Source organism: Crinia signifera, chromosome 7 (genome assembly GCF_055691185.1).
Source record: "Crinia signifera chromosome 7, ASM5569118v1, whole genome shotgun sequence".
Taxonomy (NCBI): Eukaryota; Metazoa; Chordata; class Amphibia; order Anura; family Myobatrachidae; genus Crinia; species Crinia signifera.
The window spans coordinates 37,414,107-37,441,664 of record NC_139223.1 but is presented as its reverse complement, the minus strand read 5'-3'; the positions used below and the strand labels follow the sequence as shown (position 1 = coordinate 37,441,664).

At 47.4% G+C, this 27,558-nt stretch overlaps 1 protein-coding gene across 2 annotated transcripts; it reads left to right on the top strand.

Moving 5' to 3' along the window:
* The first annotated feature begins 73 nt into the window (after positions 1-73).
* On the top strand, positions 74-25,730 carry COPS3 (COP9 signalosome subunit 3). Of its 2 annotated transcripts, none has more exons than XM_083152844.1 (12): positions 74-347; positions 4,796-4,925; positions 5,503-5,615; positions 5,712-5,761; positions 6,910-7,002; positions 11,131-11,310; positions 11,413-11,553; positions 12,607-12,780; positions 13,959-14,045; positions 16,072-16,185; positions 17,750-17,830; positions 25,435-25,730. In XM_083152844.1, exons 1-12 carry the CDS (start codon positions 278-280, stop codon positions 25,486-25,488), a joined length of 1,287 nt encoding a protein of 428 aa, XP_083008970.1. In that variant the 5' UTR covers positions 74-277; the 3' UTR covers positions 25,489-25,730. The 2 variants fall into 2 exon arrangements, with proteins under 2 accessions (XP_083008970.1, XP_083008971.1); XM_083152845.1 differs by having other exon boundaries at positions 75-332.
* The last annotated feature ends 1,828 nt before the right edge of the window (positions 25,731-27,558 follow it).

The following is a 27,558-nucleotide window of genomic DNA, read 5'->3' as shown; positions in this document are numbered from 1 at the left end:
GCCGCCAGCAGCAGCCGAGCTTAGTAGTACCCGCCCACACTTCTTCTCTAGTGCCGCCCGGCTCTCGCGAGACTAGAGTAGACGCATCACGCGCGCGGTTTCCTGACTGCAGCAGAGCTCCCTCGCGAGATGATGACGGCACGCGCCCAGACAGCAGCTGGCTGGGTATCGCGAGATCTGGTGCAGTGAGTGAGCTCGGCCTGTGCTCCGCTCTCTCTCTCCCCGCTCCGCTCCCGGCACCGGCTCTCCGCGGAGGGAGGTGGGAGACACCCTCAGCATGGCGTCCGCTCTGGAGCAGTTCGTTAACAGCGTCAGACAGCTGTCCTCCCAAGGTGAGGCCGTGAGAGGTGGGTGTGAGGCTCTGCTGCAGGCCGGGGCGCGTCCTGCCTCTGTGGGTGAATAGTAATGGTGGTTGTGTATGCAGTGATGGCAGGGGAGATGTCCTGTGTACGAAGGGAGGAAGCCCTGTCCTTTGTATAGTGTAATGGGAGGAGGGAAGACCTGTCCTGTGTGTACTGTAAGGGAGGGAGGAAGCCCTGTCCTGTGTGTACTGTAATGGAGGGAGGGAGGAAGGAAGCCCTGTCCTGCGTGTACTGTACTGTAATGGGAGGAAGGAAGCCCTGTCCTGTGTGTACTGTAATGGAGGGAGGAAGGAAGCCCTGTCCTGTGTGTACTGTGATGGAGGGAGGAGGGGAGCCCTGTACTGTGATGGAGGGAGGAGGGGAGCCCTGTCCTGTGTGTACTGTGATGGAGGGAGGAGGGGAGCCCTGTCCTGTGTGTACTGTGATGGAGGGAGGAGGGGAGCCCTGTACTGTGATGGAGGGAGGAGGGGAGCCCTGTCCTGTGTGTACTGTGATGGAGGGAGGAGGGGAGCCCTGTCCTGTGTGTACTGTTATGGAGGGAGGAGGGGAGCCCTGTCCTGTGTGTACTGTGATGGAGGGAGGAGGGGAGCCCTGTACTGTGATGGAGGGAGGAGGGGAGCCCTGTCCTGTGTGTACTGTGATGGAGGGAGGAGGGGAGCCCTGTACTGTGATGGAGGGAGGAGGGGAGCCCTGTCCCGTGTGTACTGTGATGGAGGGAGGAGGGGAGCCCTGTCCTGTGTGTGTACTGTGATGGAGGGAGGAGGGGAGCCCTGTCCTGTGTGTACTGTGATGGAGGGAGGACGGGAGCCCTGTCCTGTGTGTACTGTGATGGAGGGAGGAGGGGAGCCCTGTCCTGTGTGTACTGTGATGGCGGTGGCACTGTGTGTACTGTAATGGGAGGAGTCCTGTGCATATAGCGGTTGGGGAGGAGGTACTGTGCTATATTTACACGAATGGGGTTGGGGAATCTAATGTCCCTTCTATAAAATAATGGTGACGTGGACTGTACTCTATAGTGATGCAGAGATCATATACCCTTAGTACTGTATAGACACATACACCTCCCCAGTAAATACTATACATTACATTATATTATATACTGTACTGCACACATGGTACTATATGGTCACTGATCCATCCCCAGTTACTACCGTATATACTGTATTATAGACTGTATGCACTGGACTGTTTTATTCTATATAGTCAAAGATCCATCCCTAGTTACTATACATTGTATTATTTACTACATGTTATGCTTACATCAAGCTAAATTTCCCCACACTGCTTCATCTGTTAAGCCCCATACATACTTGCCAATCCCCACCGACATTGGTGGTGGCGAGGACCCAGCGGGGTGTCTGCATCAGCAAGTGCAAACACACTTGCCAATGCCGGGGGAGGGAGGGCCATGATACGAGGACCTTCTTCATCAGATCTTGCAGGGTAAGGGAGGGGGTTGTTATCGATGTTCGGGAGCACGCATCTATAATGATATTAAATGTACACACTACGTGATATAGTAAAAGATATCAGTCAGAAGGGCTCTTCTGAGCGATACCTTTGCTATATCCCCTAGTGTGTATGGGGGTAAGCCTTTGCATGAATTTGTTTTAACTTTAATAGTTTGATATGTTTGTCTTCATTCACAAACCATGCAGTTCCTCCTTCGTGCCAGGGGTGTCACTCTCTGCTCTGGTGGTGCTAGCACACCCTGGGGTAGATGTATGGTTATTCGTTATGGGGGAGAAGTGCTATTAGCACACCAAGGCGTCGATCCTATTTGGTGCGGATGATTCGCAAGTGCACTTTACGGCGGGCTGAATTCACTTAAAAGCGCTCGCACCTCCATAGGGGTGCGAGCAATTTTACACAAATTCGGCCCAGTGAAGGGTGCGAGATCGGCCTGAATCGAGTGCCGTTGACAGCATTTATGTGTGTTGATACTGCACCTTCCCCATCTATGACGATGTGTGAAATGGCTGTATGCCGAGCAATGTATGAACGGTCCGTGGCACTGTCCGTTCTGACACCCTTAGCTGTCGTTGCCCATTCTCCACAGCAGGGGAGGCTCTGTCCCTGGATGTGGCAGCTGCTGGCCCTGGGCTGTACAATAGATATTGTGATAATAGCAGGAATATTGTGATACTAGACACAGCGTAATAAGCTGGCACGTATAGTGTACTTTATAAATAATGCAGAGGAGACCGTATGGTCTGCTGACGCCTGCATTGTGTGGTACAGGGGGGGATGTTACATTGTCCCAAGCAAAGCTTGTGAGCAGTCTATGGGATATGCAGTAGCTGTAGAACATTTCTAAAAAAAAGCACACAAACTAACCGTAAAAAAAAAAAAAAAAAAAAAAAAAAATATATATATATATATATATATATATATATATATATATATATATATATATATATATATATATATATATATATATATATATATAGATAGCAGTTGTGAGTTGGCGCCCTTTTTTTTTTTTATGCCTTTAAGTACTGGGTCTCTATTAGCCTTTGATGAATAATAACATTGATAAGAGTAAAGTCCAAAACTTTGTAAATATTTATTAAAAAGTCTTTAAAACCACTTAGTAGTGGTGAATATTCCAGATCATAAAAAGGTTTTTCACATTAGCAAACAGATGTTCCCAACGCGTTTCGTCCCTGCAAGGGACTTCATCAGGGGTTTGCGAACTTATTAGAAACAATTTCCCCGAATCTCGTATGTGGGATAAAACACCAACCAGGAATGGATAGATACACTCTTATTGGAAAGCTCTCATCCAGTGGTCAATATTGGATCAAGAACTCGTAGTTTCTTGTGAAGGTTATATCGGTGAATTTGCGGCCTGGTAGCAATAAAATCAATTATAACCCGCATACAAATTGCAGTTTTTTGTTCCGGGTTATAATTGATTTTATTGCCACCAGGCCGCAAATTCACCGATATAACCTTCACAAGAAACTACGAGTTCTTGATCCAATATTGACCACTGGATGAGAGCTTTCCAATAAGAGTGTATCTATCCATTCCTGGTTGGTGTTTTATCCCACATACGAGATTCGGGGAAATTGTTTCTAATAAGTTCGCAAACCCCTGATGAAGTCCCTTGCAGGGACGAAACGCGTTGGGAACATCTGTTTGCTAATGTGAAAAACCTTTTTATGATCTGGAATATTCACCACTACTAAGTGGTTTTAAAGACTTTTTAATAAATATTTACAAAGTTTTGGACTTTACTCTTATCAATGTTATTATTCATCAAAGGCTAATAGAGACCCAGTACTTAAAGGCATAAAAAAAAAAGGGCGCCAACTCACAACTGCTATCCATATTCTTCTTTCCCCCATCCAACAGGGGTTCTTGTGAGTACGGCAGCCAGAGTATAATATCAAACAAATAAGTGGCGCGAAACAAGAGTCTGTTCTCTATATATATATATATATATATATATATATATATATATATATATATATATATATATATATATATATATATATATATATATATATATATATATATATATATATATTGTTCTGAGGTCGGCACTCCACAAAGGATGGCAGTATAATTACCCCTCCAAGGGATGTAGATAGTTAATCGGTGCCCTCCGTGCTGGCTGCAAATGCAGGCAGAATATAGTGGGATGTGTGGGCGGCGGCACTCGAATAAGTAGACACAGCAGGCAGGTTTCCCAACGTTTCAAGACCACTAGGTCCCTTTATCAAGGTGCATGTGAAGAAGGTCACATGCACCTTGATAAAGGGACCTAGTGGTCTTGAAACGTTGGGAAACCTGCCTGCTGTGTCTACTTATTCGAGTGCCGCCGCCCACACATCCCACTATATATATATATATATATATATATAGCAGACAATAGGACCGGCAAACGACCACTGCTCCAACGCCAAGATACTTTGCTGGGTGCCCCCACTAGGATGAATGCTTATACGGAAGGGGGGAGGTGCGGCACTCTCAGTCAGGAATAAAGACACGCAGCCTGCGTGTCTTTATTCCTGACTGAGAGTGCCGCACCTCCCCCCTTCCGTATATATATATATATATATATATATATATATATATATATATATGTCAGACATGACTTGATAAAGGGCCTTGCCCGAAACGTTGACACACAAGCCTGTGTTGATTCATTTTGTTCTGTTATTGCTGCCCCCGCGCAGCCATTGTTCAATCTTGTGAGTGCCATCAGCAACTTTCTGGTTACATTTTTCTCTTGAAATTGAGAGGCAACACAAGTATCTGCACCCCCAAGGATATAATATAAATATATTTATATTTTTTTTTTTTTTTTTGTAAATGTAAACCTTTCGGTATAGTTAGTGTCCTAGCCTTTTAGTAAAGTGAAGCGTGCCATTTGAAGTGGTCCATAATTATCCTACAGAAACTGTCTCTGTTACATATTACAGGGCAAATGACTCAGCTGTGTGAGCTCATCAACAAGAGTGGGGAGCTGCTCGCCAAAAATCTCTCTCACTTGGATACTGTCCTTGGGGCGCTGGATGTCCAGGAGCATTCTCTGGGGGTCCTCGCTGTTCTGTAAGTATACACGTGTTCATCCTTCCATTGGTTTACCAGAAGGTTAGGTGAATGGCAGAGAGAATCCAGCCACGACCCACAGGTTTCCATCGCAAGAAACCGAATGAAGCAAAGAAAAGATCTCTGACAAGATGAGGTGACTCTGTATAGACTTGGAGATGCCACAAAGCCTTTAGGTGGCAAATGATTATGTAACGGTGGCATGCATGCTTGTCTTTAGGGCAGAGATGTCCCATTTTCTAAGCACTCTGGCTAGATCGCTTAGAAAATGACCCACATAGCTGCATAGCTATGCACAACCCTGCGTGCCACTATCAACGGATGATTAAGATCCGGCATGCTGGATAAATCTAGTTAGATCCCCAGTCAGGGCCAGTGTTCTCACCGGAGATCAGTGGCCCTGGCTGAACATTGCTGTTCAGTGCTGAGCGATCTTTCTGAGAGATCTACATTGCTCAGATCGCTCAGCACAGTCACCCAGTGTGTACGCCCCATTATGGCAGTGGTGGGGGGGTATGACTGTTTCACTGCACTCTTTTCCGCTTCCTCAGGGAATCTTTTCTCCCTGTCCCCCCAGGTTTGTGAAGTTTTCCATGCCCAATATTCCTGATTTTGAGACATTGTTTTCCCAAGTCCAGCTCTTTATCAGCACTTGCAACGGAGAGCACATCCGCTACGCCACAGACACATGTGAGTATTGTTTCAGACAGATGTGTACTCTTCAGGCTTTTATTCTTATTTATGGAAAATAATGAATTTCACACCGGTTATTATCTTCTCCTTCAGTTGCTGGTCTGTGCCATCAGTTAACAAATGCCCTTGTGGAGAGAAAACAGGTGAGTGTTTTATAGTGAGGTGTGAGCCATTGGCACCCACTTACAGCCCTGGCTGGTGTTTGATTTTTTCTCAAAATGGGCAAAACCATGCTGCACTGCAGATGGGGCAGATGTTACATGTGCAGAGAAGGTTAGATTTTGGTGGAGTTATTTTGTTTCTGTGCAGGGTAAATACTGGCTGCTTTATTTTTACCGTGCAATTTAGATTTCAGTTTCAACCCACCCAAATCTAACTCTCTGCACATGTTACATCTTCCCCACCTGCAATGCAGCATGGTTTTGCCCATTTGGAGAACAAATTTGTTCCTGCGATCAGATCTGTATTAGGCCCTGTCCAATATAAAATTTATTACAGGTTGAGTATCCATCCAAAATTCTTTGGACCCCGAGCATTTTGGATAAGGGATTACTTCGGATTTCTGTGGGTTTTTTTTTTTTTTTTTGCATACAGTTCTGCATATTGTCAGCTTGTGATTGATCTCAAACTTGTATGCATTTCAGCTTGTTCTCACCCTATTGCTGGCCTGGCCAACCTGTGGCTCTCCAGATGTTGTCAAACTACGCTTCCCATCATGCCTTGCCACAGTTTTTCTATAAGGGAGTGTTAAAATTGTGGCAAGGCATGCTGGGATTTGTATTTTAACAACATCGGGAGAGCCACAGGTTGGCCTGTCCTGCCCTATTGGGTAGTTACAGGGTGTTTGTATGTACGGGCTACCCCTAAGTGAGCGTATGCAGAGATCCGTCCATTTCAGTCTGATCTCCTACAGCAGGCATTCCCAACCACGGTCCTCAAGGCACACCAACAGTGCAGGTTTTGTAGATATTCAGGCTTGCGCACAGGTGACTTAGTTAGTATCTGAGGGATTCTGATTAAACCATCTGTGCTGAAGCCTGGATATCACTAAAACCTGCACTGTTGGTGTGCCTTGAGGACCGTGGTTGGGAATGCCTGTCCTACAGCAAGGGTGCACATACAGTGAACGGCAACCTCGGCTGCTCTTACATGCGGAGAGCCGGGAGAGTGGTGCAGATGTTCACGTGGGTATCTGATCGGTGGGAGAAGCCAGAACCGCTTCCGCCTTACTTCCGAATAGGGCCCTTTGTGGTATTAGTAAGTGTCTGACAGTGTTTGCTTTCTCCGACAGCCACTCCGAGGAATTTGTGTTCTCAGACAAGCCATAGACAAAATGCAGATGAACACAAATCAGCTCACCTCAGTCCACGCAGATCTCTGCCAGGTAACGTAATAATGTCACAGCTGTAATTACTTGCTTACAGATGAACCTCTCTTACTGTCCATGTGATCTGATGAAGCCCACCCTCCACATTTAGTTTATATGGGTTTTATAAAGGGGGCATGGGGCAGTATTGCAGTCTTCGTACAGCTTGTTCGGGTTAAAACAAACAATATGATGCTTTAATGTCGTTGGCATATAGCAACAGAAGAAACAATCTAGCTCCCATTCAGGTCATTAGCCCACGTCTCTTGCCCTATCTTAACAGAGCAGTGGTTCCCAACCCTGGTCCTCAAGTACCCCCAACAGTGCACGTTTTCCAGGTCAGCCGGCAGGTGCACTCATTATTCAGGCACATTTTAAAAGATCACAGGTGGAGCTAATTATATTATTTGTGATTCTGTGTGGATACCTGGAAAACGTGCACTGTTGGGGGTACTTGAGGACCAGGGTTGGGAACCACTGTAACAGAGTAACTAGTCTGCTCGCAACGTCACGTCAGTTTGCCTAAGGTGCAGGATTGCGGCCAAACTTTATAGGAGCGTTTTTTTTTTTGTTTGTTTGTTTACTAAGCAAAACTATGACTTGTAAATTATTGTCACTTAAAAAAAATTCTAAATTCGTCTGGCGTCCCTCACTTACAATATACTCGGATGCTATTACATCCTGCCATAACTCTGTGTTGCCTTCTTGGAGGCTGCCCACTGCCCTCTGGCTGCCTCAGCTGATAGGTGTGGCCACATCCCCCCCCCCCCCCCCCTTTTTTTTTTTTTTTTTCTGTGTGGGAGGCTCCCACCGAGGTCCACCAGTGGGCTCACAAATGCCACGTAACCTCATTATAGCAGACAGCCAATCAGATTTTTATAGAATGTATTGAAATGTTACTTTTTCTAATGGGCAACACCCCAGATTGTCCTCGGTAAGCATGATCTATCTCCCCCTCTGTGCCCAGACAGCGAGCAGATCATTTTTATTGTTCAAATATTTTATTGCAGATTGAAAAGCATAACATTAACAAGTACATCGGATACAGAGTTAGCGAAGGACCAGGTGGTTGATAGGGGATATTGTAACAGTTCTGTTGTCAATTCAGGTCCATGAGGTAGATGTACTGAAAAAACAGAATTCAACAGAAAAAAGGGGGGAGGAGCAAGAGGGGAGGGGAAAAAGAGAACAGGTATGATGGGGATGTGGAAAAGAAGTGAGGAAGCATGACGGGGCATGAGATAGAAAGGTGTGTGGTGGTGGTGGTGGGGGGCAGGGAAGAAAGGGAGTGGGGGGGGGAGTGTGTAAAAGATGTGAGGGGAAGATGTTGAGAGAAGTGAAATAGTAGGGTGGAGGGTACTTGTGGATTATCACAGCTGCCATCGCATGCCATATGTAGTGGCATGCGATTGGATACGATTTGTGCCGTTTTTAGGCATTTTTTTTTTTCAAAAATCACATGCGATCGCATCGCATGCGATTTTTAACAGAAATGCATCCAAATGCATTGAAATTTGTATCACACCTGTTCAATGGCCCCCAAATGTCATTTTTCAGGCTGTACCACCCCCACTATCAACGCAAATCCGAAGCGTGGCGAGCGGCGGCGGTAGGCGTCCTACGACCTTTTCATACCCCCACTATCCATGTCGGTGTGGAGCTGAAAATAGAAAGTGTGGCGAGCGCAGCGAGCCACCGAGCCCGAAGCGTGGCGAGCGCAGCGAGGGGACGCGGACACCTGTGAAGCCCGCGAGGGGACGCGTATACCTGTGAAGGTATCAGTGTCCCCTCGCGGGGCGCGCTGCGCTCGCCACGCTTCGGGCTCGGTGGCTCGCTGCGCTCGCCACACCTTCTATTCTCGACTCCACGCCGACGTGGATAGTGGGGGTATGAAAAGGTCGTAGGACGCGTACCGCCGCCCCTCGCGGGCTCGCTGCGCTCTCCACGCTTCGGGTTCGCGTTGATAGTGGGGGTGGTACAGCCTGAAAAATGACATTTGGGGGCCATTGAACATGTTTGATACAAATTTCAATGCATTTGGATGCATTTCTGTTAAAAAATCGCATGCGATGCGATTTTTTACCATACGATGCACATCGTGGGAGCCGTGATTGTCCACAAGTACCAGGTGGAGTTTGAAGGTGGGGAAGAGTGAGTGTAGAGTGGAGTTATAAGAGGCGAGGAGAAATCCTAAGGGAGTGGAACAGACAGTGAGGGGGCGGTACGGATGCAAGTGAGCTCAAACAAGTCCTGGAAGGGCGAGGTTTTTTGGTGAGTACCAGGGTTCCCAGATTTTATGGAACTTCTCCACTGTGTTATTTTGGAGGCTGGTTATATATTCCATTTTGGAGACAAACCAGATTCAATTTAGTAGTTCTTGGTGTGAAGGGGGGAGAAGGGTTTTTCCATGCCTTAGCAATCTGTAGCTTGGCGGCGCAGATAATGTGAAGAATCAATTTATTAGAGAAGGTGGGTAACTGATCGACCGGGGCACACAAAAGCATTGTGGTGGGTGTCAATGGGGGGGGCAAACTGGTATGGATGAGTTTATGACAGATTGGACCATGTTCCAAAAGGGCCTAATACGTGGGCAGGTCCACCAAATGTGGAAGAAAGTTCCTTCACAGCCGCATTGTCTCCAGCATGAGTTGGGGACAGACTGGTATATAGCATGGAGGCGTGTTGGGACCAGGGACCACCGGGTATACATTTTATATGAGGTTTCTTTAATAGCTACGCTGATGGAGCACTTAGAGATAGCTAGTTGGATCTCTTTCCAAGAGTCTTCTCCTAGAGAAGTCTCCAGGTCCGCTTCCCAGGCAGCTTCATAGGTTTCTAGAGAGGGGCTATCCGGCATGAGGATGAAGTGGTGTAGGTGTGAAATGATACTTTTGTCCATAGGTCTGTGGGCACACAGGCTTTCTATGGGTGTGAGGTTTCTGAGAGAACCCGTCCTAGAGAGTGAGGAGGAGATGAAGCTCCGGATTTGAAGGAACTGATAGACGAGGGAGGGAGTGAGGGAGGTGGTGTTTTTCCTGAAGATCGGCGAAGGAGAGCAAAGCGTTCTTGTCGTGAATATGCCTAAAGCGTGTTAAGCAGCCCATACACGCTGCTATGAGGGCGTGCTTTCCGTGCTGTACTAGCAGGGATCGCATTGCATTGCTGTGCATGCAATGCGATGCAATGTGATGAAACCTAAGTACGTGCAAGCACATACTTTTTGTACTGTGTGATGAGGTGCCGCGGGAGCGCGCACCTCAAAGCACACATCGGGACAGCCCGCATCGCAGCGTGTTTGGGCAGCATTACACCTGCTGATGACCATGTGTGAGGATTGGCCGGGGGGGAATGATGGGTGTTGCCAGAGAGCTGTCTGGGGGGAGGGGTATGTGGCAAGTGATGACTTGGTGGAAATTGTGGGTATAGCTAGAACTGTAGCAGGTCTGTGTTGGCGCGGGATCCAGGGTAGATAGGAGACAGAAAGCACCTTAGCGAGATCAGACTCCAGGTCGACCCATCTTTTCACGTCGCGGGGAGAGTGCCAAGCAACTAATTGACTGTCTAGACGCGTGGTACTTTTTAGAAAGAAGGGGAAGGCCCAGGCCACCTGAGGTTGAATTCTTAGAGAGGATATTTCGGCGTATGCGGGGTTCGAGCAGATCATTTTTATTGCTACTGACTTTGTTCTCCAGCCAGTGACATTGGGGCAGCTGTATTAAGCCCGGTGTAGTGATAGTTATCTGCTCCTAACTGTCAAGTTACAGGCTGGGTTTGAACAAAATAGCAGGAGCTTATTAACCCTTCGAGTGCCAAGTGAATTTGTCAAAATAGGTGTGGAAATGGGCAAGCAAACATTTTTATTCAACGTAACGACCTGTAATATTCACCTTTTATACAGGAAATATGATTTTATTCACACCGCATTTTTTATTTGAATTTATATAACAAATGTGAGCGACGCCGGCATTTTTAGCAGATATTTTGCACCACTCTCACAGAGATGATGGCGCTCGAAGGGTTAATACATTTGCCCCATTGTCCTCCATTAAAATAACTGATTTTTTTTTTTTTTTTACTTTAAGATCCTCGAGCTGAATTCAGTGCATGGCTTTGGGTGCGTAACTTCTTTTTCTCTCGTCCTGGCAGCTCTGCTTATTAGCGAAATGTTTTAAGCCGGCGCTGGCTTACCTAGACGTAGACATGATGGACATATGTAAAGAGAATGGTGCTTACGATGCCAGGCCCTTCCTGTGCTACTACTATTACGGAGGGATGATTTACACGGGGCTAAAGAACTTCGAGAGGGCACTTTATTTTTATGAACAGGTACAAACGTTCTCTCATTGCCTGAATAGAAATTTCGGCACCCGTCAACGTGTCCCCGACGGTTCACTCATTATAACGTCATTGCCGTCCCTTCTGTCCCAGGCAATCACAACGCCGGCCATGGCTGTAAGTCACATCATGTTGGAGTCCTACAAGAAATATATCCTGGTCTCTTTGATACTTCTAGGAAAAGTACAGCAGCTGCCTAAATATACCTCACAGATCGTTAGTAGATTCATCAAGGTAAGTAAGATCCTTTAATGCAAAGTGAATCCTTATTTGTGTTGCTCTATTTGCCAGGGCAGGTGTGGTCCTTCTATGAGAACCGTTGTACACACTGGCCGGTACACCCTCCCTGGCGGAATCACGACCGATCGTGCAGTGCGCTTTATGAACGAGCTGGCAGATCCATCCATTGATCATATGATCTGCAGATCTATCTTCCAGCTTGTACCCAGCCTTAGGCAGCAGTTTGGTTATTGGTTGCTGAGCAGTGACGTTACCTTGGACATGGCATGTTATCCTGTCCAACTCTATGGCGTGCTAGGCAAAACTTTTTATTTGGATATAATATGCTGCTGCTGCTCTAACTTGAATCATCCTCTTAAGAGTTTACAGTTAAATTATAAAAGTTTTGGGTTGAACTGGTTTAAATTAATTGTAAAGTTCATTTTGGGAGGGGCTATGACAATCCAGGAAGGTAGGCATCTTGTGTGCTGGGCCAAAATCAATCAGCTTAACACTTGGTGCCTCCGCGAGGTCCCGGATCCCGGTGTATTGGTCCAACCTAGATTATAGCGGTCTAATCTGCTCTATGGGCTTGGTTCGGATGTATACGCAATGCCGATATTTACACAGTTTACCAATTATTGTCTGAATGCACTGCGCGTGCACAAAGGTAGCTTGCAGTCAGGATTTGATATAAAAATTATTAACAGTCAAGGACCATTTGGGGATGCTGTGCCATTTCAAGGTGACCTGACCCTAGGGCTACTTAATACTTAGCTGATGACCTGCGAGCGCTGCTGCTCGTTTGCAGATATAGATGAGGCCGCGAAGGGTCGCCTCAATCCATTTCCAGGCGGCAGCATTGGCACATCTGCTGCAATAATCAGTTGCAATTGGATCTGAATCGGGCTCTATGTAAGTGGTGCCGCACAAGTAATATTGCAGTCACTAATCGTGTTATAAAAATAACGTAATAGGTAACGTATCTGTCAAACTGAGCGACATATACATTGTGTAGATGTTGTTATATACTGCAGGTCAATGTATAACTGTGTCTGTGGTTCCCAGCCTCTTAGCAATGCATACCACGAGCTAGCACAAGTCTACGCGACGAACAACCCGGCGGAGCTGCGGAACCTGGTGAACAGACACGGCGAGACCTTTACCAGAGACAATAACATGGGGCTGGTGAAACAGTGTCTGTCCTCCCTCTACAAAAAGAATATCCAGAGACTTACCAAAGTAAGAGCCGCTTTTCCCATCTTTCCTCTCGATAGTCGGCAAAGGGATGCTATGGTGGTTGTATGTAGTTACACCATTATATCAGTAACTAGTTAAAAGCCTGTCAAAATGACAGCTTAGTCCCCATCTGCTTCTACCTCCAATCAAATACTAGTCTGCAACCTTGTGATGGCCTCTGTGTTTATGCATGTGTGAGAGAGATGTAGTCTCACTCATTGCCAACAGATGGCAGTATTTCGGAGACACACAAACGGATTATAGAGATAATAATCTCTGGTACTTGTGTACAATCACGGCTCCCACGATGTCCATCGTATAGGAAAAAATCGCATCGCATGCGATTTTTAACAGAAATGCATCCAAATGCATTGAAATTAGTATCAAACATGTTCAATGGCCCCCAAATGTCATTTTTGAGGCTGTACCACCCCCACTATCAACGCAAACTCGAAGAGTGGCGAGCGGCGGCGGTACGCATCCTACGACCTTTTCATACCCCCACTATCCAGGTCGGCGTGGAGTTGAGAATAGAAAGTGTGGCGAGCGTACCGAGCCCGAAGCGTGGCGAGCGGACACGGATACCTTCACAGGTATACGCATCCCCTCGTGGGCTTCACAGGTGTCCGCGTCCCCTCGCGGGGCTCGCCACGCTTCGGGCTCGCTGCGCTCGCCACACTTTTATTCTCAACTCCACGCCGACGTAGATAGTGGGGGTATGAAAAGGTCGTAGGACGCGTACCGCCGCCCCTCGCGGGCTCGCTGCGCTAGCGTTGATAGTGGGGGTGGTACAGCCTCAAAAATGACATTTGGGGGCCATTGAACATGTTTGATACTAATTTCAATGCATTTATATGCATTTATGTTAAAAATCGCATGCGATTGCATGCAATTTTTCAAAAATGCTAAAAAAACTGCAAAAATCGCATGCCACTACATTTGGCATGCGATGGGAGCCGTGAAAGTACACAAGTACCTAATCTCTATCTAATGGCAGTAAGCATTTAATGTGCGGATATCGGGATTTCCATGTACTCCGTAAGGCATGTTCCTGTCCAGTCCTTATGTGCTGTACAGAAAAAAAAATCATTGATTTATAAATTGTTCCTCAATCTGCTTTATTTAAAAGAAACTGGGGTTGGTGGAGCTCTGCATGTAAACGGCTTGTGTTTTTCTTGCAGACATTTCTCACCCTCTCATTACAAGACATGGCCAGCCGAGTTCAGTTATCTGGTGCTCAGGAGGCTGAAAAATATGTTCTCTATATGGTAAGATATTGGCCACCTGTAATCCAACAGTGCCTATGAAGATGGACTAGCCGCATTCCCTACGGGAAAATGTCACATAGCTGGGTTCATTATCCTCATACACCAAGCCTTGATACACCATGTGGAGCGAGACATTGGTGCGAGTGAGTCACGCTGAGCGGTGTATCGTAGCAACATTTTATTGAAAACAAAGCAGATCTTATTTGTCGCACGGACGCAGCAAAGCACCACTTATTTTGTGTGAAATATGTCTGGCTGCAACTTGAACTGCGCAGGAAATATGTCACTACGATGAAGCGCAACAGAATGCGGTGTGAAAATGCTGCGGGCGCTGCAGCATAGCGCTTTGCATACAGTTTCTGACACTCGCACAGAAATGTCACATGTAAAAGTAAGGTGGAGAGCAATTTGTTCGCATCCCACTGTTTCATTTGTGTGACTGATACCCCTTTTACACCAAAAACCCTGGTCGGTCCCTGGTCTTTGAATGCTGGAGTATCCAGGGTCTGACCCTGCTTTATACCCCATTTACACAGCACTTTGACCTGGGTCTGCACTATTTACACTGAACCCTGGGTCAGCCCTGCCTTAAATAAAATAAAAATTATATATATATATATATATATATATATATATATATATATATATATATATATATATATATATATATATATATATATTTTATTATTATTTAAGGCAGGGCTGACCCAGGTTCAGTGTTTTTTAGGGGGTAGATGGGGAGTGCTGTCCCCGGGTGCTGGGAGGAGGGGGGTCCCTGCGGCTGCTGAGGGGAGGGGGGTACCTGTCAGCCTGAGGTCGGAGCTCACTCAGCAGAGGAGATGATGTGCGCCGCTGCTGTACCACTCCCCGCAGCCGCGAAGTTCCTGCGGCGAATGTACAGTCAGTGGCGGGGGTCCCTCTGGCGCATGGGAACTAGTTCTAGTTCCTATGCGCTGGAGGGACCGCCGACACTGACTGTCCATTCGCCGCAGGGACCGGCTGCCGGGGGATGGTACAGCAGCGGCGCACATCATCCCCTCTGCTGAGCTCCGACCGCAGGCTGACAGGACAGGTACCCCCCTCCCCTCAGCAGCCGCAGGGACCCCCCTCCTCCCGCAGCAGCTGGGCACATCTTCCCCAGCTCTGCACGCTGTGAACCCGCTGTAGACCATTTACACGGGTCCTATCCGGGTTCTACCCAGGTCAGGACCTGGGTAGAGGACCCGTGTAAATGGACACGGATATACCCCATTTTCACCGCCGATGATCCGGGTCTGACCCGCAGCTGACCCGGATTTTTCGGCGGTGTAAAAGGGGTATGAGAGGCACATTCAAGTGGAAAAGACACTTGGCACATGCTGAGTCTCACGGGACCTGGCATGCCAAGAAGGGCTCGCTTACTATCTCAGCAATTACTGTTGCTCCCACCAGCTTGCGCAGCCTTTGTGGTTATTTGGGGTTGTAGGGTTTTTGTAAATGGGGGGGGGGGGGGGGGGGGGAGTGAATTTAGGTGCTCAAATATAGCATGCTTGGAAGAAATTGTATTTTGCTTTCTGGCCTTTGGTGCGATCATCACTTTTAACTTAACCGGCTTTCCAGCTTGAATATTTATATTGTGTTATTTAGACATTGGCCCTTCAGATCTGATCGCAGTACAAATTTGTTCTCAAAATGGGCAACACCATGTGCACTGCAGGTGGGGCAGATGTAACCTGGTATAGTGGGAGTTATTTTGTTTCTGTGCAGGGTAAATACTGACTGCTTTATTTTTACACTGAAATTTAGATTTCAGTTTCAACACACCCCGCCCAAATGTAACTCTGTACATGTTACATCTGCCCCACCTGAAGTGCACATGGTTTTGCCCATTTTGAGAACAAATTTGTACTGCGATCAGATCTGAATCAGAGCCATAATCTCCAAAATGCCAAGGTGGTAATAAAAAGAGGTTCTATAAATGGGTGCGCAAGTATTTTTTTTCTTTCTTTTTTCCTTTGTAACAACATCGTGTCCGCTGACCTTTCAGATAGAAGATGGAGAAATCTTTGCAAGTATTAATCAGAAAGACGGGATGGTGTGCTTTCACGATAATCCAGAGAAATACAACAATCCTGCGATGCTTCACAATATCGACCAAGAGGTAAATGGGTCATTTCTATGTCTTGGGCTGAGGCCAAGGTGATTTTCATTCATCATTGTTGGACCTTTATTAGATAACACAGAAGCCTCATCATCAAATGTAAACCAAGTATGTAAGAGTGGAACTTGGCACATTGTGGCGTAAATTTACTAAGATCGGAGTTCTATATCACATGGAATGTTGGTATGGGCAACCAATCAGAATCTACTTATTTATTTAGCACCTTCTAGAAGATAATAGATAGTATCTGAAACTCACCTATTCATGAAAACTCACCTATTCATCAAAGCGTACCCTTCCACTGCATAAACCAGCTGGTTCTCCGACCCCTTGCCTGTTTCCTGTTTACATCCTGCTATCTAACCACCACCCCCTCGCTTGCACCTCTTGTAATCTGTCTGTCTCCCCTTCCTACTAGATTGTAAGCTCCTCCGAGTAGGGCCCTCTTCCCTCCTGTTGTCAAAGCCCACTTCTCTTCACATTTCACTCACAGCTCTCCTTTACTCCAACACTCAGTGACCATCTTCATACTCATCTCCATCATTGGCCTCAAGCCTCTAGTTGTATGTTGATTGGGTCCTCACTACTTACATTTAAGCTGTAATGTGTATTGAACTGTGGTGCTCTTTATTTGTACTGTATTTTTGTTATTTATTCAATGTTATGCCAAGTTTTTGTCTCCCTGTACTGTTCCTTTGTACGGCGCTGCGAAACACTTGTGGCGCCTTATAAATAAAATTATAATAATAATAATAATAATATCTGAAATAGAACTCCCATCTATATAAATTTGCCCCTGTGTGTTTTATAATGTTCCAATGACTAGTGGGACAACCATCACATAGACCTGGTAAGTCCAAGCAGCAGTTAGGTCACACACTTGGGTATAACAGCCGTTCCTGGCAGGTAACCGGTTACAGCATTATATTCCATGTTCTGACAAACAATAATGGTATACACTCCGATGGCTCCTAACATAACCCCAAAACCCCAGCCTATCACCTGGCCAGCTTATTCAGCATCAGGAGCCCTTTACCGGTCTACAGACACCATTCTTAAAGGCAGAGACCAGCTGCTCCTAGTCACTTGGCTGCTGTTCATTCCTGACCTCATTCAAAACCTGGACAGGATCCATGTCGAACTGTTCTACAGATGTAGCCGCACTCATCGTTGCTGGATGGCCACTGCTCATTCCCGTTTGTCGCATCCAATTCGCAACCTCTGCACAGAATCTCCACGCTGCGACATTGCTGCTCAATTCGTTTCTATGAGCTGCAGGAGCGAATTGGGTATACTGGATTGCGCCAAATGCCATGGGAGTCGCAAATAGCCATTGGCGTGGCCACATCTGGATGCATAAGTAGGGAAATCCTGCTATCCATTCCACAGTCGCGTGTAAAGCTTTGCTGGATTAAATGTCACATTCGAACTATGACTTTGAAGGGTACAGTGATCTGTGATTTGGTGCTAAACTAATTCCTTCTATCATAAGAACAATCAGCCTCTAATCTATGTTCCCAGAACCTGAATACACTCAATTATATTGTATGCGTCCTCTCTCCAGATGCTGCGCTGTATAGATCTTGACGACCGATTAAAAGCAATGGATCAAGAAATCACAGTGAACCCACAGTTTGTTCAAAAGGTAATTATTAGTGGATTATTTTATTGGATCTCTTTGTGTCTCTTATTTTACTATGTGCCCTGAGCACGAAATGGGTACGGATAGGTTATACCAGGTGGCCAAAATCATTTACATTCCCTTTATTTTGTCATTTAAGTAAGGGTATTGTTCTGGCTTATATCATGTAAAGCAGGCATGTCCAACGTTGGCCCTCCAGATGTTGTGAAACTACACATCCCAGCATGGTTTGCAAATAGGATTTCTGTACTTACCGTAAATCCCTTTCTCCGAGTCCACAGGTGTCACTGGAGCGTAGACAGTGGGGATAGAAGGGCGACCTCAGGGAGCTAGGGCACTCTATTGTAAATTCAGTGTGGCCAACTCCTCCCCTTCTACTCCCCCCCCCCGGCAGTCTCAAGGATCGTGCCCAGAGGGAGCTGGAAGATAGAAACACACTTCCGAAGAGGAGGTAAACTTTTAACCAACATTCATGCAGACATGGAAACTGAGTCAAGCAGTGATGAAATAACACAAACACTGAACATAGTTAACCACACAAAAACTAGTTAGCAGGAAGAAACCCCAAACCAGGACTAGAAGGTCCTTCCTAGGTAAGTCGGCAACAGCGCCGAGGAGGGCGTCCAGTGACACCTGTGGACTCGGAGAAAGGGATTTACGGTAAGTACAGAAATCCTATTTTCTCCTTCCTCCACTAGGTGTCACTGGAGCGTAGACAGTGGGGACGTCCCAGAGCTCCCAACACGGGTGGGAAGGCGCTGAGAACCCCCAAGAACTGCTCGGCCAAACTGAGAGGCCGATGAAGCAAATGTGTCGAATCTATAGAACCTAACAAAGGTTCGCCTGCCCGACCACGTAGCAGCTCGGCAAAGCTGAGTAATGGAAACCCCTCGAGCAGCCGCCCAAGAGGGTCCTACTGAACGCGTAGAATGCGCCGAAATGGAAGCCGGAGGAGTCTGAGCCGCTTTCACGTATGCTTGTCTTATCGTCAGCCGTATCCATCTGGCCAAAGTCTGTTTAGATGCAGGCCATCCCCGACGGATTGGATCATAGGTGACAAAGAGACAGTCCGATCTTCTAACTGAGGCTGTTCTGGCCACGTAAACTTTTAAGGCCCTCACCACGTCCAACGATTCTGCTTGAGGATCTTCGGTAAATGCAGGAACTACGATCGGCTGGTTAAGGTGGAAGGAGGAAACCACCTTTGGAAGGAAGGATAAGGATGTACGAAGCTCGGCTCTATCTGAGTGAAATACCAAAAAAGGCGAGCGACATGAAAGGGCTCCCAGCTCTGAAACCCTTCTGGCTGAGGCCAAAGCTAGTAAGAGAACCGTCTTCCAAGTGAGGTATTTGAGATCTACCTCTTCCAAAGGTTCAAAAACCGAGGAGCAAAGATAATCAAGGACCAAGTCTAAGTCCCATGGGGCCGTAGGAGGGCGAACCGGAGGCTGCAATCGTAAAACCCCCTGAAAGAAGGTTTGTACCTCAGGTAGAAGTGCTAGCCGTCTTTGAAAAAAAACGGATAAGGCGGACACCTGAACCTTCAGGGATGCCAGACGCAAACCTGCAGACAGCCCAGCCTGAAGGAATAAAAGAAGTCTAGCCTTTTTGAATGCCGTTGTGGAGACCCCGCGGCCTTCGCACCATGCCACATACGACCTCCAAATACGGTGGTAATGTCTTGATGTTACCTCTTTCCTTGCACTCATCATGGTCGGGATTACTGTTCTTGGAATCCCTGCTTGTCTTAAGATGGACTTTTCAGCAGCCACGCCGTCAAATGTAGCCGCTTTAAGTCTGGGAAGACGAAAGGGCCTTGACTGAGAAGATCTTCTTGTAACGGCAGAGGCCACGGCTCTTCGACCAGCAGGGTTGTGAGGCTGGTGTACCAAGCTCGCCGAGGCCAGTCCGGAGCAATTAGGAGGGCCAAGACCCTCTCCCTCCTTATGCGCTGTAGAATCTTGGGTATCAGCGGAAACGGAGGGAACAGGTATACAAAGCTGAATGGCCAAGGAGCCGTCAGGGCATCCACTCCCGCCGCTGCTGGGTCTCGAGTTCGTGCGAAGTACAACGGAAGCTGATGGTTGAGACGTGAAGCCATCAGGTCTACCTGAGGACACCCCCATTTTCGAACCAGTCGCTGAAAAACCTGAGGATGAAGGCACCACTCTCCCTGGTGGACATCCTGCCGACTTAGGTAGTCGGCCTCCCAATTTTCCACTCCTGGAATGAAGATCGCTGAGATGGCAATTGCATGAACCTGAGCCCACACCAGGATTCGGGTCACTTCTTTCATGGCCGTCCGACTTCTTGTGCCGCCCTGTTTGTTTATATAGGCGACCGCGGTGGCATTGTCGGACTGAACCCGGACTAGTCGACCCTGAAGCAGGGATTGTGCTTGGATGAGAGCGTAATATATTGCTCTGAGTTCCAGGATATTGATGTGTAGGCGGGATTCCTGACAAGTCCAACGGCCCTGGAACTGATGGTCCATTGTCAGTGCTCCCCATCCTCGGAGACTTGCATCCGTTGTGATGACCGTCCAATTCCAAAGAGCGAAGCGTTTCCCCTCCCTGAGATTGGCTGAGTGAAGCCACCATGAAAGGGAGAACCTCGCTCTCGGGGACAGGGTCACCAGAAGTTGTAGGTGTAGGTGTGATCCTGACCATTGTCTCAAAAGATTTAGTTGAAATGGTCTTGACCTGAAGCGAGCATACTGGACTGCTTCGAAAGAAGCGGTCATCTTCCCCAGCAGACGCGTGCAGAGGAGTACTGAGACCTTCCTGTGCTGCAGTACTAGACGCACCGACTCCTGCAGTGATCTGATCTTGTCTTCCGGTAAGAAAACCCTCAGTTGTATCGTGTCCAGGATCAATCCCAAAAACTGCATCCTCTGCGATGGCTGCAGCTGGGACTTTTCGTAGTTTAGGATCCAGCCGTGTTCTACCAGTATCCTCTTGGTCAGGTTGATGTTTGTCAAAAGTTCCTCCTGAGAAGAGCCCTTCAGAAGGAGGTCGTCCAGATATGGTATTATCGTTACACCTTTTGAGCGAAGAATCTCCATCATTACGGCCATCACCTTGGTGAACACCCGAGGTGCCGAGGAGAGGCCAAAGGGCAGGGCTTGAAATTGCCAATGGTGTTCCAGAACTGCAAATCGCAGAAAAGCCTGGTGGGATGGGCAAATTGGAATGTGCAGGTAGGCGTCCCTGATATCCAGGGATACCAGGAACTCCCCCTGACTCAAACCTGCTATTACGGATTGAATGGATTCCATCTTGAATTTCAGAGGCTGTAGGTACGGATTCAGTTGTTTCAGGTTCAGGATGGGACGAGCCGATCCGTCCGGTTTCGGCACCAGAAACAGGGTAGAATAAAATCCCTGGTTCCTTTCCTCCGTCGGGACTGGGAGAATCACTTCCATCCTTTGAAGCTTGGCAATTGCTTCCCTCAAAAGGAGTGCTTTTTCTGGAGAAGCTGGCCAACCTGTCTTGAAAAATCTCTGAGGAGGAAGAAACATGAATTTTATCTGGTAACCTTCTGACACCAGATCCCGTACCCAAGCATCCTGACAAGATTGAAGCCACGCATGCTTGAAGTGCCTCAAACGCGCTCCCACCTGGAGGGTCTCCTTCAGGGAGGGGAGACCGTCATGCCTGCTTAGGGGTGGACTTTGCCTCCTGCTGTACTGTGGCCATACCTCTTCCTCTGCCCCGAGTTCCCCTCTGGGCGACGGAAGCTCCTCTCGATCTACCGCGAAATCTGTTTTGGGGACGAAAGGACCTAAAAGTGTGACTCTGAAAGGCCTTACGAGGAGCAGGTGGAGCTGCTGAAGGGAGGAAAGAAGACTTACCCCCTGTTGCCAGGGAGATCCATTTGTCTAGTTCTGCTCCAAACAAGACTTCTCCCTTGAAGGGCAATGCTTCAACCGCCCGCTTGGACTCCGCATCTGCCTGCCATTGCCTAAGCCATAAAGCCCTGCGCGCAGAAATGGATAAGGCTGAAATACGTGCGGACATTTTACAAATGTCAGCCGAAGCCTCCATCAGGTAGTCAGAGGCCTCCCGTATGTGTTCAGCTAACCTATTAAGCTCGGCTGGATCTGGGTTGTCTTTTAAACCTTCAGAAATCTTGGAGGCCCAGACCCCCATTGCTTTGTTAACCCAGCATCCTACCTGCGCTGGTCTCTGTAAAACTCCTGCCGCAGAGAAAATAGACTTTAAAGTTAGTTCTAACTTACGGTCAGAAGCATCCTTCAGAGACGTGGCTCCAGGCACCGGCAATACCGTCTTTTTAGATAGACGAGTCACTGATGGGTCCACCACCGGAGGCGTTTCCACTTTCCTCCTACTATCTGCAGGGAGTGGATAAGAAACATAAAATTTCCTAGGAATCTGAAATTTTTTATCCGGATGATTCCAGGCCTGTGTAACAAAATCATCTAATTCCTCAGACTGAGGGAAGCTAGACGACTGTTTGGGCCTCTTCCCAAACAGAGAAGGCCTTGCTGGAGTCTCAGATGTATCAACATAATCCGTGGCTAACTTCACCATGGCAATCAAATCCTCTAAGCCATGTACCACAGGATCAGGGTCCGGTAGGACCGCCATCTGCTGATCCTGAATCTCAGGTGCTGCAGCACCAGAATTATAGTATTCTCCTTCCTCTAACTCAGGCATTTCGTCTGAATCAGTGCCAGAGTCATGAGTAAACTGCCTCCTTCCTTGTGAGAGAAGAGGGGGCAGTAAAGATGCCTGACCCTGCTCCGCAGAAGCCGGCGGGACAAGGGCTTTAGTTAACCCCTGTACAGCTGTGGCTAAAGAGATTTGTTGGTCTCTTGCCTGCTCTCTGTCTTTCTGTGAGGCAGAAAGTTCAGAAGCCAAGCGTGTCATTACCTCAGTAAGCCCATACCGGTACTTCCTGAGCTGTGGATGAGGAGGGGTTAACAGCACATTTCTCACAGAAAATAACTCCATCAGCAGAAGGAGTAAACTTCCCCTTACAGCCCTTACATTTGGTGTTCCCTCCTGCCATAATGAACAGAGATATAACACCAGACACTCACACACTTCCAACAGTAAGAATAAGGTTAGAAGTGAAACTGACAGGGGAGACAGCAGAGAAAGGGTTAAGAGCTGGCCAGGCCAAACTTGCCTTACAACAAAGGCACTGTAGCCTAACAACTTTAGCACAGCCCAATTCTGGCTCACCCTACTCTAGCCCCCGCTGTGTACCTCACAGACTGGGTAGAGTATATGCAGGACGGTCACCGGAGTCAGGATTACTGCACAGCCTTCTCCTGCACGCTCTGCCTGAGGCGCCAAATGTCTAAAAATGGCCGCCAGCAGCGCTGCAGGGGGCTGTACTGAGGTTATGAGCCTTGCCTTGTTACCCCCCTTACTGAGGAGGGGTCCGCGCTAAGCCCCGCCTCCCGTCTGCGCTCCGGTGCCAGGGCTTCTATACATAGAAAAAACCCCTCTGCAATCCGCCTTATTGCTTTGCTGACCTCCTCCACTAACTGGAGAGAGGTCAGAATACTTACAGCCGTCCTGCTGGCCGGTCGGCGGAGCGGCTGTGGAAGCGTCGCGCTGCCGCCATTTTCTCTATGGGGCGCGCGCGTCTTCACGGAGACTGTGGTCTCTTCAGCCGGGGACCCGAGCGCAGTGCTTTGTAGCGGCGGCCGGGTCCCCCCGGCAGCACCCACGTAGCAGGCTGGCAGTGACAGCATACTGCCAGCCTGTCCTCTTGTTTAAAACATAATAAAGCCTAACTAATAACAATTGCCCAGGAGCATCAGGAAACATGCCCAGCTCCCTTGGGCACGATCTATGACTGGGGGGGGGGAGTAGAAGGGGAGGAGTTGGCCACACTGAATTTACAATAGAGTGCCCTAGCTCCCTGAGGTCGCCCTTCTATCCCCACTGTCTACGCTCCAGTGACACCTAGTGGAGGAAGGAGAAATAGTTTTAGCATTCTCTAATATCAAAACTGTGGCAAAGCATGCTGGGATGTGTAGTTTCACAACATCTGGAGGGCCAACGTTGGACATGCCTGATGTAAAGAGTAAACCTAAATATCGATCACGATCTCTCTTGGCATTCTGGGATTTGTAGTTCCACAAGCTATTTACCTTAAATAGAGACCATGATTGTTCTACGTGTACAGCATGTTGTTCGCCCCACAGATCCTGGCATATTTTACATCAAAAATCCGTATTACCGCTTTCAGACAGCACTCCGAACACGGCTTATTGCCGTGTTCGCGGGGCCTAAACACGGGTCGCGGTGCGGTCTGAAAAGGCCACCACGGGTCGAGCAACATGGGTGTTCAACCCTGGTAATGACCAGGGTTGAACACGGCTATGACCCATGTCCAGTGCAGTGTGAACGGGTGCATTGGTCGAGCGACCCGTGTCCCGTTCACAGTACGGAGGAGGCAGCACTGTCCGCTCCAAGTACTGCCTCCTCCCGAGCCCCCGATGACGCGCCGCCGCCCAGCACCCATGTGACGTCACCGACTCGGCAATATGCAGTGTCGTGTCGGAACTTTCAGACCGCATTGCCGTGTTGCTCTGGTGATGGGACCCGTGTCCTAATCCCGTGTGCGACATGGCATTTGCGGTCTGAAAGTAGTATTAGTCATCTGCAGTATTTAATGCCGACACTGTATTGTCAAACAGTTCTGGAGGTTATTGTGCAACATGTCTACTAAGCATGTTGACATTGAACACATCAGGGTTAAATAGCATTGTTGTCATTCTCGGTTGGCCATGTCGACTTGTCATTGTTGACCTTCTTGATGTCGACATGTAGACCATATTGTCATTCACGTGCCTACACTCTGAATGTGGTCCTCTTTTACCACCTGAAATCTGCGTATTTCATCCCGCTACCTTTTTCCTGGAATGTTTTAGAGTCACTAGAACTTGAGCATTGATCAGGGACTCATTATACCAGAGATTCCCAAACTCCGCCATTACAGTCCAGGTTTTAAGAATATCCATTCTTGAGTCCATATGGTTAAATTAAATTGAGTGATGTACTAATTAAGTCGCCACCTGTGCTCAAGCATGGATTTCCATAAAGTGGACTGTAACAGCAGAGTGTGGGAAACTGCAGTATATAATTGTTATCAATTTCTGTTTATTTGTGGTTTTCAGTCCAAAGTTGTGGTCCTCCCCGATTCCCCCTCATACCACATGTTGCCAGTAACCATTCTAAAGGGGGTTATTCAATGTCGGCTGCTATTTCTGACAGGGGAAATAGCTGCCGCCGTCTATTCAATGCTGTCGTTTCTAACAGCATTGAAGGTGGATTTCGACAAAACGGATCCGACTTTATAACAAGTCGGCCGTGGATTGTAGAATTCAACAATCCATCGCCGTTTTCACAGACAAGCCCACGTTTCGCCACTCGACAGGCAGAATATTGAATTTCACCTGTAGAGTTGCAGGCGAGTCGCACGAAAACAGCCCGGGATTCCAACTGTCGGGACGTTCCGGCAGTCGGAATCCCACATTGAATAAGGAGCAAACGTTTGGTGTTTTAGTTTGCATGTTGCAAGTGATGGAGCCTCCAGGGTGTAACCCGCACTGTTGTGTGTTGCAGAGCTTGGGATCCCAAGAGGACGACTCAGGAAGCAAGCCGTCCAGCTACTCCTAAGGCAGAAGAGGACCCTGCACCACTGAGGTTCACAACGTGGATTATCAGCAATGCAGAACTTTCTTACGGAATCTAAAACATGTTTTCGATAAGAAACTGGGAGAAACGCCACCTCTCTGCCTGGACATTTGAAATAAAAACGAAAACCAATATTTATGAAGTTTTCTCTCAGTCCTGTATGCGTTCAGCTATATCCCACGGAATGGAAACAGCCTATACAAAATAAAGTGTGTTGTGAATTAGTCTCTGGAAAGTCACTTCATTTATAGCGGAAGCTCGGTCACCTGCAGTGGTCGGTCGTATATAGAGGACAGTTAAGACATAGGACCTTCATTTGTTTGAGTTAAGCCATTGGATCAGTACGGCACAGTAGGATGCGGAGAAATTGAACGCACAGACTTTCGCCCCTTCTGTGGGCAATGTGACCGTGGGATTAGAGAGGAGGCTGGAGTATAGGCACTAAATGGGACTCTGGGTTCGTATTTATACAGCTTTTTTAGTTAATTTATATTGTTACAGTTTCTGTGAGGCCGGAATGGGTTGTATTACCTTATGGAAGGGATGGGGGAACCTTCGGCCCGCCAACTGTTGTTGAACTACACATCCCAGCATGCCTTGCTACAGTTTTGCTATTTGTCAATCTTGCAGGGCATTTTGGGATGTGTAGTTCAGCAACAGCTGCAGGGCCGAAGGTTCCCATTCCCTGCCTTATGACAACAAGAACATGGCAGACCATGTTATTGGCACCATAATACTGCCATTACAGTGTTCACACTGGTAAAGTCTAAATAAAGCATTTTAAGGGTGCCGGCAATGTAAGTATAAGGATACGGTTTAAGATGACGGCTATAAATAGCGACATTGTGGTTCCGGAATTGTGCTGTTTACCAGAATACAGTCTACAATGTTCTTGTCGGCATTCTGTCTGCATACCGGGGAAATTCTATGTAGATTTTGCTTTAGAATATCTCCTTTAAATTGTGTTCCCAAAAACAAAAAAAGGCCTCGCTGTATATAAGTCACCATGTACAAGGAAATCCTCAATATACTACAAGGAAATGGGTCAACATTTGACATAACTGGAATATATTTAAATATCTCTCATTATTTATTAAGGGGGGATTCATCCTGCACCAATATTTCCCAAGAGGGGAAATACTGGCACTCACCTGTTTAGAGCTGCTGTTTCTGACGGCATTGCAGGCTGTCCGATCCAAATTTTTTGAAAGTCGGATCTGTTTTGTCAAAAACGGCCGCGGATTGTCGAATTCACAGCCGGTTTTCACTAATCCGTGTCTGTTTTCGCCTATGGGAGCTGCCAAGTGTCGGAAAGTAGCCATTCTAGCACCCTACAGCTGTCGCAACCCCGGCAGTTCCTCATTCCTGTCTGGGGGTGTCGTTCTCAGCTCAGGTGTTTGTAGCACAAACTGGTCTGTATCTCAGTACTGAGTTACCGGCCAGAGTGTGCTAGAAGCAATAGGTCGGTCAAGATGCCTGGAAGGTTGAAACAAGTATTTGGTCGACAATGGCTAGGACAACAATCAAAAGGTTGAGATGAGTTTTTCACACTTTTTTTTTTGTCCTGAATGTCGACATAGACACTGGTCAAAGTGTACTGCACTCGCCATGCTTCCCCACACGCCTGTCTGCACAGCTCGAGACAAAGCAAAAACATGAAAAACTAGCCTAGCCATTGTCGAACTAATGCCGTTGTCGCCCTTCCAATCCTATAAAGAAATGCATGCTATATGAATGGCATTCTGGAGCACATGCGCTGAGGACAAAGGTGCAAGGAGGGGGGCAAGCTACACAGTTATAGAGTACCCGTCACTGTACAAAGAGCACATAAGCAGTATCCTGCTGTGAGCTCCTGTGGGAAGTATCAGGTACATATTAATCCATGTGAGTAGCTGGTGTGTCCAAAGGGGAGTCCTTTTATACCTTATTCGGATATATAGGAGGATGTAGGGCTAATTCTAGGACGGCTGCCAGGGCTTGTACATAGGTCGGAGAAGCTCAAATTCAGGATTGTGCCCAGGAGAAGCAGACTATGCTGGAGACAGGAAGGGA